Raw genomic sequence first — 15,276 nt, forward strand, 5'->3', positions numbered from 1 at the left:
TCCTGCTTCCTGGAGGAGCTTTCGTTAGAATTTCTGTTTTAGCTTCGGTTAAACTCCTGAAGGACTTCCGTGGGAATTCCTGGAGGATTTTGCGGAAGATTTCTTGGAGGAACTTCCGGCAGAACTCCTCCAAGAACTTCCAGAAGAGCTCCTTCCCTTCCAGAGGAATTCCTCAAGGAACTTCCGGAGGAATTCCTCAAGGAACTTCCGGAGGAATTCTTCAAGGAACTTCCGGAGAAATTCCTTAAAGACCTTCCGGAGGAATTCCTCAATAAACTTCCAGTGGAGTTCCTAAAGGATCTTCCGGGGGAATTCCTTCAAAACCTTCCGGATGAATTCCTCAATTAACTTCCAGAGGAGTTCCTAAAGGATCTTTCGGAGGAATCCCTCAAGGAACTTCCGGAGAAATTCCTCAAAGAACTTTCAGAGGAATTCCTCCAAATTAATTCCTGGACCAACTTTCAAAGAACATCCTGGAACAGTATTCAAAAATATTCCTAGAAGATTTTCAAAGGAACTCATCTCGAAGGGATCTCTTGGAAAAAAAATATGGAGGAATTCCTGAAAGATATCGCCAATGAATGCATACAAGAATTCAAGAAAGAATTACGGGAATTAAATTCTGAAACGCACGAAAGAGTTTTTGGAATAATTTTATAAGAAATTCTGCATATTATTTAAGAAAGAATTCTATTCGGTATTCCTCAAATATATTTGTCTGACAATTCTTAGCGGATTTTGTGAACGGGTTTCAAGGGGAATTCCCAAAATAATTCCATCCACCGACTTAATTTAGGACACAATCTGTGAGGAAAACCCTGAATGAACGTAAGAATAACTTCCCTAGCAATTATTTTTAAAACTGAATCTAGACAACAGCACCGGATTAATTTCATTTAAAACTACAATAACAAATATAACGAATTTCTGAAAAAAAAATTCAACGCGCATTTTATTTGAATAACAGACAGTTTCGTTCTTCCCTTCTGCTTGTTTATTCCGCCCAGTCCCACCCACTCATATGGTTTTGACAGTTGAAGTAAAGTTGCATTGGTGAACCCGGTGCGAAACCGTGAAACAACACAGTGCGAACCCGACAGCCTTGGGGTTGGAACTAGTGCGAACCTAGTTCCAACCTGAGCGAATAAAAAAACACTTTGACAGCATTCAAGGTTGGAACTTTTTAAAAACGAACTCGACAAAAGTTTTTTTTCTACAACTTTTTGATATTGATCTTTTCTATCAAATAAAAACTATCAAAAAGCTAATCTTTTACGCTTTGAAATGGTGTATGATACCCAGTATTTGGAGAAAAATTGACTTCATGACGTACAAATCAAAGTAAGGAAAAGGAATGATTTTTATTATCATCAGCTTTTTTACTTCGCCAGCCCATATATTTTAACTGAATAAACACAGCACTTCAGAATTTTCCGATTCTCTTATCCAGGGTATATACTTTCATAATATATATAAATTAGAGAAATTGGAGATAGTCAACTTTTCGATTTATAGTCACCCTTTTCCCCATAGTGCAGTGGCATGCAACGCTGATCTGCGCAACCTTAATAAAGTCTAGTGCTTTGGTGACCACCGTTAGAGGTGTGCGTCGATAAGCAAATCGTCGGCGGTGGCATTTATCATAATTTTGGCCGGCGAAGTTTTCGGCGTCAAGCCGTATATCATTTAGCCACCGGCGGCTTGAATCGGCGAGGCGATTTTTTATATTGTGTTTGTTACCTAAAGATTTTTTCAGAATGTTTTTGAAACATTAAGGTGAAGGTGGGTTGTGTACCAAAACAATGCTTTGAAAGTATTGGTACAATAAAAACTGTCATATACTATAGTAGTATTGGTGTCGTTTTTATAAAAAAAAAACAAAGAATATTAGTAGGGTGGTTCGTAAAACGACCCAGCTGCACCACGCTCAATCGATTCCGTCCCAAGCTCCGAGTGTCCTCCAAAAGTCGATTTAAACAAAAACTGATGGAGCACAAGCCAAGTTTGTATGAATGCTATTATGGGAAACTAAACCTTTCATTACACTAACTACAATGCCTCTCTTCCAAACTCTGGCGAAAAGAGAACCCACATAGCTGACTGCAACCCGCACCTTGAGTACGAACCATTGATTACGTAACGCAAGAACTAGCATTTTATACCCCGCTCCCTCCCATGTCACACTTTTTGTCTGAAGTATCTGCTCGTGGTGCGATAGATAAATATCACAGACCAAATCTGGCTATTGTGTTGAATTACACGTTTCGCTGAGGCTCTCTGAGAAGCCTAATTATCATGCTAATGATTCGCAATCTCGATGAGAATCGACTCCCAACTATCGGATCAACAATTCAATATGCATTGTCTATGGAGTCAAAGCTCTTGAATATTTCATCCAATCGTATGCTCTCCCCCCTCGCAAGGGCTCAATGATGAAGCGCCACAATCAGAATAATGTAAAATTCAACCTCGCCATATCAACTGTCATACAAACCTGAAACGACCTGTGCACTGTAAGCCCCTACTCAAACTAGCCCGAACCATCGCATCGGAAGACATCCAGAATATGAAACATATTCGACTGAGCGCGGCGGAGCAAAATAATTTTTAAGCCACCCTAAATATTAGTTTGCTGCTGCCGCTGCCGGTGTTTACATTCGTTCCGCGATCCGTTTTTAGTGGTTTTTTTCGATCAAAAATAGCAGTTTTTATTGAGTTTTCGCTTCAAACAAGTGACTGATTTCAAAAAGTGATGTTTAATTGGCATTCCATCAACATTTCGGGCTGCTCATGTGCGGAGAAGTGTGTGAAAACTTGATTTTTTCAATGCCCTTTGAGAAGAAGTAAAGTGCAGTGATAAGCCCACCAAATCGCAAACGGCTATTATATTGGCACGAAACTGGTGATTTATGCTGTTATTCGAGCCGAAATCCATAGGACTCTTTGAAGAAACATGTTAATTATCACGGGACGTAAATAAGTATGCTGTGAGCAGGTTAGTAATTTGAATATTAAACTTTTGTTCGATGCGTTCGAATGTTGGTGGGAGAGGAGTGCGGGAGGTGTGGTGTAGGCCCGTGGAAGGTCCGGTGCCATATTGGCTGCCATCGTGGTACTCTTCCAACTATGTCCTTAACGATAGTTTTTTTTTATTTTCGCATGAGCATGAATATTATAGGGACCGAAAAAGTCAGTTCAACTATACTCAAACAGTTGATATCAAACACACAATCAAATCGCCAGTCCTTTACAAATTTGAATGTGCGAATGAATAGGAAACATCCATTAATAACGTAAAGCAAAAATGACCATTTTCAACCCCCCTCCCCCCTATGTCACACTTTTTGTATGAAGCATTCGAAAATTTTGTATGGGTTGTTACACTTCAGGCATCGCCCCCTCCCCCTCTAAACGTTACGTAATTTATGGATGTTCCCATAGGACGGCATGTCCATGAACAGCAGCAAGCGTCAACCGACTCTCGGTGTCAGCATTGTTATGTGCTCTGCAACAATGTATCTGCAGCTCGGCACATTGATATTCAATTTTATAGGGGGAGATCCCCCAGTGCCAGACACATAAGCCATTTAACGAAAAACACCCTAATTATCCGGATTTTGTTTACTTGTATATACCATATACACAAAATATGATCATTAATGATTCATTCAAAATATATTTAATCATTTGAACTAATTTTCGACGAAGTATTTTGATGATGAATTTCAGTAAAAATTTTTACGGTTCATAAAAGTGTCCCCGAATATCGGTCACTATTGCATCATGATCAAATATGACCAAGTTCCTATTAAATGAGTGAAGACATCATTTAGAATGGTAATATTTTGGGATTGGGAGGTGTCCGGCGCTGGGGGATCTCCCCCTATCTAAAAATATGATTTTTTTTTAATTAAAAAATGACAGTTATTCGTTGCTTATTTGTTGAGATGTTGAAATTGGTGCCTCTGAAAATTTGAGGTGAACATTATTTGGATCCTGAACAATTTAACCTGAATAATTATTACCAGCATTTTAGTAACAAAAGAAGCTGGCTATAGTGCTTTGCACAGATGATTCTCTTTCTCTTTTGTTCTTCCTAAAAGTTAGAAAACAACAAGGACAGTACCTAAATGTTAATTTTGGCTTTTAGTGGCCTTGTTGTTTTGTAATTTCTTTGCAGTGAGACAGAGTCAAAGCAGTCCACTTTCGTTTATTTACCACCAGACGATAGTTTTATCGAACTGTTAGTTTCAGTGATACACTCCAAATAATTTTCACTTGATCAGCCTCCTTTAACGTCCATATTTCATGGCCGTATAAAGTTACCGTAAGAATCAGAGTAGTATACAGCGCGAGTTTTGTTTTCGTTTGCAGACTACGGGTTTTAAACTGGTTACGAAGTCCGTAATAAGCCCTATTTGCAGTTGCAATACGCCTTTTCACCTCGCGGGTAACATCATTATCGCACGTCACTGATGTTCCAAGATACACAAATTCTTCTACCACTTCAAACTTTTCACTATCCAGCACCATTTCGCTACCACCACCACTAATGAACCCACGTTGATTGCCAGCGACCATATACTTCGGTTTGCTGGTATTGATCGTGAGTCCAATCCTCGCTGTCTCCCTCTTAAAATGCACAACAGCTTCTTCCACGGCATGGCGATCAATTCCGATAATATCGAAATCGTCCGCAAATCCCAGGAGCATATACGATATTGTGATAATGGAACCGCTTCTTTACACACCAGCTCTCCTAATCGCTCCTCGAGCGCTATATAGAACAGTAGATTCGAGAGTGCATCACCCTGCTTTAATCCATCTAAGGTAACAAATGACGTCGATATTTCATCCGCAACCCTTATACTTTATTTTGATCTGTCCAACGTTAAACAAATCAGCCGTAACAGTTTCGCCGGAAAACCATGTTCTAGCATAATTTGCCATAACTTATTCCTTTTCACTGAATCGTACGCCGCCTTGAAATCAATAAACAGATGATGTGTCTGCAAGTTGTACTCCCGGAATTTATCAAGGATTTGTCTTAGGGTAAACATTTGATCCGTCGTTGATCGTCCCTCACGAAAACCTGCTTGGTATTCGCCGGTCTCAATCTGTTGAACAGAATACGGGACATGAATTTGTACGCCGAATAAGGGAGGGTTATTCCTCGGTAATTGGCGCACTCCAGTCTGTGCCCTTTCTTAAAGACAGGGCAAATGAGGCCGTTCAACCAGCTAGCAGGTATTTCCTCGTCTTCCCATATTTTAGACATAATATGGTGCAGAACTTCATAAAGCTGCTCACTACCATGTTTCGGAAGTTCAGCCGGAGCTGGTCCTTCCCCGCAGCCTTATTGTTTTTCAGCTCTTTAACAGCTTCTTTAACCTCATCTAGTGTAGGCGACTCCACAGCTTGTCCATCGTTGCTAATATTTATTCTGCTCACCGATGCACCATCACTTCCACTATTCAACAAAGTCTCGAAGTGTTGCCACCGACAAACCGACGTGCCTTACCATATAAAGTTCTTCAAATTTATTGGCAATTACTCTCCTTTCATTACCTAGCTCCATCTGTGCGATGGTTTACACAACAGCTCTCACAAATGTTCGGTCAAACTTGGTCATGCACTCTTTAATTTATTTCATCAACTTCCACATAATAAATATCAAGAGTTTTATGATAGGATTTGTTAGCCAAATGAAAAACATTCGACTTTCAAAAATGTGTGTTAAGATGCTGAAGACTTAAATGTTGATTTGAGCATCGAAAAAGATTTTCCAAGTAGAAAAAAATAACCAAGAATTTTTATCTTCATCGCTGTGTAGATTGTTCGAAACGTGCATATAATGTTGACGTCGACCAGCTGGTGAATTGCGCGCATTTTGCTTTTTCTATCAAATGAACGTTAATGTCAGTAATGACAGAACGAGTTACTACACTCGGAGTAAAACGATTGTAATTTTTTTTTTGCCAATTTTGGAATCGGAGAGGCCCGTCGGTTTGTCGGTGGTGTTGCTTCCACTTGGCAGCCTCTTCAGTTTTATCTGTCAGCAAATTCTCTTGTTGGTCGTTGCACATGACGGGAGATGGCGCTGTCTTTCTCCGCACGCCATTGACAGACTCATAGAACCTCCGCATATCATTCTGCTCCATTTTTTTCTGCGCCTCGCTAATCACTTGTTCTTCATATTCTTTCTTCTTCCTGCGGTGGGTTCGTTTTTCGGCTACTCTTGCTTCCTTGTACCGACCTCTATTCGATCGGGTACCCGACACCAACATCCGGCTTCTGGCAACGTTCTTCTCATCTGTCACTCTCTGACATTCCACATCGAACCAACCCATCCTGGGTCGCCTCTGTGCAGTGCCTACCACTTCTCGTGCTGTTGTGCTCACCGCTCCATGGATCGACTCCCATAGATCGTTGATGTTGTCGCTAACGTTGATTGCACTTAACCGTTCGTCGAGCTTCTGGCGGTACTCAGCCGATACTCCTTCCGCCGACAATCGCTGGATATTGTAACGCATCGTTTGCTGTGATCTTTCGTTCGATACAGTTGACAACCGTGATCGAATTTTACTGACAACGAGGTAGTGATCACCGTTACCGTTCGCGTTACCTACATCGCGCTGGTGGGTCTGCCACCTTAGGTATAGCTGACGCTACACGGTGCCCCCAGACGCGAATATTATCGCACTTTCATGAACCTCCGTGGTTTTCTCACGAAAAGAAAGCTCAGAGCACCAGGAAAAGGATACGGGGTGTTTTAAAATCTTTCATCGGTGAAATTTTGAATACGCCCTATTTTAAAAATTGATTTTTCCCATATACATACATGTTAGCTGCAAAATATTAATATATAGTGCATACCTTTTCAACAGTAATTAAATAAAGTATTTTTGAAATGCCAGTAGCAATAAGAAATCATGCAGATGAATGAATGTTCCTGAATGTGCCCAGCCCAGGTAGGTCTGTCATACATTAACCCTTAAGGGTGCAAGGCGATTTTTTTAGAAATCGTCGAAAATATGTTTAACGTAAACGTAATTAAAATCATTAACATTAAACGTATTTTAAGTTTGTTTTTTAAAAACAACATTGCGCATTTAAGGGTTAAGATTGGTCGATCTATGAATCTGATGGAACAACAGTGCTGAGCGCGTAAGTTTTTGCTCTTAATTGCACAGTTTACGCTCCAGATTAGACAATCCAATGTTTTCAAGGTAATAAACTCATATGTCAAGACATGTTATAATATTGAGTAAGTGATATGTCCCCAATAGCCATGAAGATCGATCACGAAAAGCGCCGCAACTTAGTTTGCGTTCTGTGTTTGGAAAGCAAATCCTAATAAAAGATGTGTCCAAATGCCATTTTACTATTGCATTATCACGATAAATTCAACGAATTTTATTGGATAATTGATATTATTAGAAACGTGTCACATGTAAACATAATAAATTAAAACAAGCATAAAATATTCGCTTTTCTAATGCATCAGTAATTATCTGAGCACAGAGAATGCAGCTGAGTAATAAACGCTAAAATAAGAATAATGATGATGTCTTTTCCCTATTGTTCGCTTTTGGACAAGTTTTAGAATGATTGAAATGCGATATTTTCAGTGTTAAACAATAGAACTTGCTAAGCTTACCGTGTACCGATTGCATAGGTATTGAGTCTTTTGCTAGATTTTTGTAACCAGTGATTTGTTTTCATTATAATCATACACTTTTACATATTTGTGCTCTGACAATTGCTGATTCATTAGGAGAGCGAATATTGTATGCTTGTTTTAATTTATTATGTTTACATGTGACACTTTTCTTACAATACCAATTATTCAATAAAATTCGTTGAATTTATCGTGATAATGCAATAGTGAAATTGTGAGGATCGTAGTGTGCATTGATACAGACAGGATGGAAAAATTTCAAGTGTCACAATTTTTTCACAATTTTCATAATTTTTTCATAATTTATCACCTTGAATTTGCTAACACTGTATTTCGGATAATATGTGATTTGCCGAGTTGCCGAGAGGTTGCCGAGTTATTATAGTAGGACAATTGTGGAGCTTAGATGGTCGTGTTAAAAATTATTTTAAGAAAAAAATCGGGCTGGTTTTGCTGAACGAAAATTACTCAATTTAACCATCGGAGGAACAGGATCTGAAGGACTCAAACTCTTTGGATTTGCAGCTAAGTACATCATATTTTGTCCCTCTGTATAACAAAACACATCAACATTACCTCAGTTATATTATCTGATGGTTTTGTCAAACAGCTTTACTTCGGTCATACGCATGTTTGTCTCACGTCTGTTGGGATTCCTTGGAGCATGGGACGGTTATGCGTGTGACGGAGGCTAAGTAACTTTATTCCAGCATTCGTTATATTATGGAGCTCAAGACTAAAAGAGAAGATTTTTGTTTTACTTTATTTTTTACCTAATCTAATTTCCATTTCCTTACTATTTTGTTTAATTTTTATTTCAAGATTTTTATCCCAACTCATAAGTTTTTAGTTTTTCGTTTACTCTATTAGTATAATAATATTATTCGATCAAATAACAGTTATTGATGCGGATTTTTCTAAATTATTCCTTATCATAACCGTTGAGATGAATTAATTGAATTACACTGTAGTTATATACCGTCGTCGGGGTGACAATGGGTCAAATGGGGGTGAGAGTGAGACACTGTTTCAACTACTTAGAATGCTTGTAGAACAGATTTAATGTATCTGAGGGCGGGAAGACTAAAATATAAAAGACCTTTTTGAACGATTTTGCCCCCCAGACAAATTGTACATAAATATAAACGCTTGGAAATAAAAATATGTTCAGTAACAATTAACAGTACCAATAAAAAAACAAAGATTCAAGTCTTGTTTACAGTAATAACTAGAAACAAACCAATCAAGATTACTATCGATGTGGTTGAGCAATCGTGAATATTTCCTTATTTTCAATTTCAATCCCACTTTTTTCTACTTTCCTTACGTTAAAGAAATAATAACGCTGGCTCTTGATCCAAAATTAAAATGACCAATCGCTCGTTTTGAGCGGTTGATTGTTTGTCCTCTCGAGGGATGAACAATTGAACAAGATAGGGAAATGCTAATACTTTTGTATAAAAGTTGCATAGGTCACATCACTTTCCATGGTGAATCCCGATCTATGTTATTGATTGCCCGACCCAATTAATGCAACTTCCTTTCCGTGGTAAATTGTGGAGATGCAGAGGTATTCTCGGTCTCTAGTAGCAACACTCGCTCACTTTGAGCGATTGATTGTTTATCCTCGCGATGGATGAACAATTAAAGAATCATAAAAAGTTTTAACCACAGCAAATCGTTCAACATAACGACCACCAACGACAAACCTGTCCCAATTCCAAGCACCTGTTCATGTTCTAGTCCACTTTATTATGCTATGAGTATATGTTTATCTGTTTACACAAAAAGTATATTTATGGGAAATAACTGAGAATCCGAGAGATAATGCTCAATATTCGGTATAAATACATACATACATTAAACAATTAATAATACTATTCAAATCAATGTTCTCAAACATCATTGGTGTTTGATTTACTTTTTACTATCTTTTTTCGTTTCCTTCTCTATATTTCGATTGATAAATCCACACGAAAATAATAACCATTATACACACACTTTTTTCACTTGTTTTGCGTGAGAGTTTTTCGCTTATGTGCACTGGGATACCATCCCCTAATAGTAGGGACATCTAGCGCTCAGAAAGATCACCAAATTATTTTGTTTTGTGTTGCGCGAACGAGTAATTTAATTTACAAATTCAGAATGATCACGCGATCTTCGAAACATTTTGTTCTGCTTTGTATAGGTGCATTAATTAATTAGCAAATGAAATATTGGTGCGCATCCGATCGTGTTTCTTCTAATAAGCAGAACGATGGCACGATCATTGAGATATTTGGCTCTGCGTTGTGCGGGTAATTAAATTAATTAACAAATAAAAATTAAGTGCGTGTTCTATCGTGTTTGTATTAGTACGCAGAGCGATCGTGCGATCATTGAAATATTTTGTTCTGCTCTGTGCGGTTATTAAGTCGATTAATCAGTGCGCGTTCAATTGTATATTTGTTTAAACTTCATCAAACTACACGCTTCACACGGCAAACCGTTTACCAAAACGAACCCTGCTACAATACCTACCTCATATATCCAACATCCCAGTGATTTCTCGTGGAAGTGCAGATGACTCGTCGGCTTCCATCAAAGCGAGTATCACGTCAACATTCTCCTACCCATTCCTTAATTGACCTGCATTCGGACACGGCCGGCGCTGGTATTGCTTAATATTTGGGTCACCAGTTCTTACACATTGAGGATGATGTTAGTCCCAAACATCATCTGTTGGTTCTCTGTGTAATTACAGCTGGCCTGGCAATAACGGAGGAGCAACCGTGGGCGGTCAATCATGCTCATGCTCATGCTCATAATGCAATAGTGAAATTGCATTTGCACACAGAACGCAAACTAAGCTGCGGAACTTTTCGTGATCGGTTTTCATGACTATTGGGAACATATCACTTACTCAATATTTTAACATGTCTTGACATATGGGTTTATTACCTTGAAAACATTGGATTGTCTAATCTGGAGAGTGAAGTGTGCAGTTAAGAGCAAAAGCTTACGCATTCAGCACTGTTGTTCCATCAGATTCATTGTTCGACCAATCTTAATGTATGACAGACCTACGTGGGCTGGACACATTTCCCAAATGTCGAAGAACATTCATTTATTTGGAAGATTTCGTATTGCTACTGGCAGTACTTGATTTAATTACTATTGAAAAGGTAACCACTATATATTTATATTTTGCAGCTAACATGTATCCCTAGTAGCACAATTCACGTTGATATGGTTGAAATAACTCATATATGACCAAATTTAGTCGTATATGAGTATAATAGACTGATTTATAACATGTGTGTTGCTCGGGATGTTTATGGGAAAAACCATAAAACTTTAAAATAGGGCGTTTTCAAAATTTCACCGATGAAAGATTTTAAAACACCCCGTATCCTTTTCCTGGTGTTCTGAGCTTTCTTTTCGTGAGAAAAACACTACTAGCTAAGTACACAACCTTTAGCTGGCGGTCTTTTGTCATCGGACGACCCGTGGAAACGTGAGATAGGAACTTGTGGGACCAGAGCTCTGTTGGGCGCTCCTTCCTTGATGTCAACCCACCATTTTGTAGAACCCCCCCCCCCCTTATTACGCATATGTAACTCATTTGTGCTTATTTGTTTCAACTGACATGATGTTGTCTTATTGAAAACTTGTATCACATAGATTTCAGGTGAATTGGCATTTTTGCGCAATATCCGTGTTAGTGATAATAATTCTAGTCCACTAGAAGCGGATGGGACCAAAAATAGAGTAGTGAAATATTTATTTCATATTTCAGACTTATTTTTATAAATTGCTCGCATGATGTTTCTGCACAATTTTTCATTAGCGATTGATGCAAAATATACACTTCTATCTGAGTACCCCACAAAATGTTTTTGATGTCGATCAACAACATGATTTTCAATGCATGTTTAAATGTGCTGACCACCGCGAACATCGGAAGACTGCGGTGGGCCGAGCACGTAGCCAGAATGTCGGATAGTAATCCGGTGAAAATGGTTCTCAACAACGATCCGACGGGAACAAGAAGGCGAGGTGCACAGCGGGCAAGGTGGATCGATCAGGTGGAGGACGATTTGCGGACCCTCCGCAGACTACGTGGTTGGCGAAGTGCAGCCATGGACCGAGCTGAATGGAGAAGACTTGTGCAGCACAGGCCACTCCGGCCTTAGTCTGATAATAAATAAATAAATAAATTTAAATGTGATTTGAAGTTAATTTTGAATATTGTACACATTTATAAAAAAATAATAATTAAAATTGAGCATTTTTTTGTTCCTCCGTGTTTTTACCCGTACACCTTTGAGGAGTGAAATATTTGTAGTTTAGTATTTTTCCAAAACTAACGTTATTTAATAGAAGGCTATGGTGATGAATGATACAAAGTCTGTAAAAATTGCAGTAAGTCAGCAATGAATTGAATTTTCAAGCTCCAAATATGTTGAAAAATCAAAATAGATGTTAAGAAAATTATGTTGAGCTTTTTAGTGGAATGTCTTCACTTGTCATAAGACGAGTTTGTACAATCCCATTGAATTCCACCACTTAAGTGGTGTTCCACTTTAAATGGTGGAATTCAATGGGATTGTACAAACTCGTCATATGATAAGCAAAATAGATGACTAGATTGGGGACATTTTTTATTGGATGGAAAACTCAAAATACAAAATTCTAGAAAATCAAAATGTGATTTGATGGAATTGCGAATTAAAAATTTTAATTCCCCAAAATGATTAATAAGCAAAATAGTGATTTTGAACGAAAACAAAGATTTGGGTTGTAGAGGGTCAAGTTGATTCCAGCAGCGCACCATATTCTTGATCGATTTCAGTGTGATTTTTATGCTTTTAAATCAGTTGGTAATAGATGCCTCTTATGATAAAATTCTTATCTTATCGTGAGTGTATACCGCAATGAAAAGAGAGAGATTTTTCTAATTGGATTTAAACCCTGGTAAAAATCTTAGTTCACTTGGCTTGTTTATGCTAAATCATACCTTCATATTGTCCTGTCGCTGTGGAATCGAACGAATCTTAATTTAAGTTTTTCACAATTTACGTAAACTAACTCGTGAATTTCGCATGAAGAAATATCTTATGAACCCGTTGGATACGATAACGAACATATCTGCTGAAGGAATGAAGAAAATCCATCCAGCCGTTTTCAAGGATACGAACACAGACCATTTTATTTTTGTATAGTATAGATAGATAGATGATAATATTTACTATATACAATATATTTTACTATGTAACATTACTTGCAATCTGTAGATTCGAAAGAATCTGCAAATATTTCAAAAATATAGTTTTCCCAGAAACCCAGCTTCATAAGGAAATCCAGTTGAGAGTATTTATATTAGCAGACAAAAACCAAAAACATTTATTTCTGATGCATGACTCCTGAAAACCTTTTTTCACCATACAAACCGGCGATCTTATCACTGAGACAGCAATTTATGAACGCGATATAATTAACCACGACTCATCCACTTACGGAATAAAAGAGCTGGTTCAGGTCCGGAATCGCCACAAAGCTACTAAATCACGAAGAGCCCCATTAAAATCAACAAAATTCAAACGGGGACCCGGAGTAATGAAAAAGTAAATTTTGCGCTCAGCAGGCTCTTCAGGGATAAGTGCGGTCTGCGAAAAAATCCCCATTTTTGCGAAGCCACGTTCTTAATTTGGCCGGGTCCAAGCGCTTCGCGGGTGGCTGCCGATCGGAACAGGTCATTCAGGTTCGCAACCGTGTCCAAATGGGCAGAAGGGTAGACAAATTTTGAGTCGCGGCATGCGAGGTTAATGAATTGGGTGAGACAATGGCACCGACCGACCAATAGCTGGGAATGGTTCGTTCCCTAGGGAATGGCATGAGTTCTTAATTTTGGGCTGAATTCCACCGCGAAATACTTACATGATGAGCTAAATGGGTGCAGTGGATTCCCACTGGCGGCACTGAGCAGGTTGCTGAGGAACACAGTCAAGGAGGTGAGGAGCAAGGCGTGTGTTGTGCAGGAAGAACTGCTGGCAGGTCGTTGATGGCTCCATCTGACTGTCCCTCGACGCGGCTTACTGGACATCTGAAATATGATAAAATAAGAAATGAACAACGTTAATAAGATCGCAAGTCATGATTTTCAGCGGTTCAACGATGAAGTTATTCATAATTCACCACTCCAAGCCAGCCCAGAGGAGGAAGCCCACCCACGAAACCGACGAACCGTTTCCATGAAAACAATGGCGAGAAACTGCAACCTTCAACTTGAACCTACTTCGAAGCCTTTATGCGAAGATGCTTCCATCATAAAGACACTCACGGCAAGATCTGATACGAGCACAGTTTCAACGTTCAATCATTCGCATCATCATCCTCATCAAAACGAGCGAATTCGATTGGGTGTGGATGCCACGAAGATGAAGCCAATAAAGACGGACGACTAATTAAACCTCAATTTCAAATTGTGTCGTGGAAAAAAAAACGTTGGAAATTTCTCAGTCAATCAAATGTGTTTCAACCTCTGAAGCAGCGCGGCTAATTAACGCCTGGCGCAGGAACCGTCCGATTCTACGTTTGGGAAACCAGCACAGGAACCACAACAAAACCACGAAACGAGGTCAGCGGCTTGCTCATCGTCACACTTCAAACAGCTCAAATTAACAAGTTTGTATTAATATAATTAATTTAATTGCGATCCGGAATAATCAGTTGGGGATGGGATGTTGATGATATTCAAACGCATACACATTTGGTGATAGGCATAAGAAAAGATTCTAAGGCCGAGAAAAAAATATATTCATTGGTTGAACGATTATTTTCAAGATATAAAACAACTGGTAAGCATTATTTTAATTAGATTAAAAGAAGTGGGAAGAGATACAACATGAACATACAATTAAACAAATGAAGAATTTCTGTTCTAAATCCAATCCAAATCCAATCCAAATCCAATCCAAATCCAATCCAAATCCAATCCAAATCCAATCCAAATCCAATCCAAATCCAATCCAAATCCAATCCAAATCCAATCCAAATCCAATCCAAATCCAATCCAAATCCAATCCAAATCAATCCAAACCAATCCAAACCAATCCAAACCAATCCAAACCAATCCAAACCAATCCAAACCAATCCAAACCAATCCAAACCAATCCAAACCAACCAAACCAATCCAAACCAATCCAAACCAATCCAAACCAATCCAAACCAACCCAAACCAACCAAACCAACCAAATCCAAACCATCCAAACCAATCCAAACCAATCCAAACCAATCCAAATCCAATCCAAACCAATCCAAACCAATCCAAACCAATCCAAACCAATCCAAACCAATCCAAACCAATCCAAACCAATCCAAACCAATCCAAACCAATCCAAACCAACCAAACCAATCCAAACCAACCAAACCAATCCAAACCAACCAAACCAATCCAAACCAATCCAAACCAATCCAAACCAATCCAAACCAATCCAAACCAACCCAAACCAATCGAAACCAATCCAAACCCATCCAAACCAATCAAACCAATCCAAACCAACCAAACCAATCCAAACCAATCCAAACCAATCCAAACCAATCCAAACCAA

At 38.7% G+C, this 15,276-nt stretch overlaps 1 protein-coding gene across 7 annotated transcripts in view; it reads right to left on the reverse strand.

Moving 5' to 3' along the window:
- The window catches only part of LOC134213034 (serine proteinase stubble), a 212,815-nt gene that overhangs the window by 96,151 nt on the left and 101,388 nt on the right, over positions 1-15,276 (reverse strand). For all 7 annotated transcript variants that reach the window (XM_062691516.1, XM_062691514.1, XM_062691513.1 and 4 more), the window contains one exon: positions 13,604-13,769. In XM_062691516.1, coding sequence (XP_062547500.1) covers positions 13,604-13,769 — 166 coding nt within the window. The remainder of the gene's footprint in view (positions 1-13,603; positions 13,770-15,276) is intronic.

This window comes from Armigeres subalbatus, chromosome 2 (genome assembly GCF_024139115.2).
Source record: "Armigeres subalbatus isolate Guangzhou_Male chromosome 2, GZ_Asu_2, whole genome shotgun sequence".
NCBI classification, from domain to species: Eukaryota; Metazoa; Arthropoda; class Insecta; order Diptera; family Culicidae; genus Armigeres; species Armigeres subalbatus.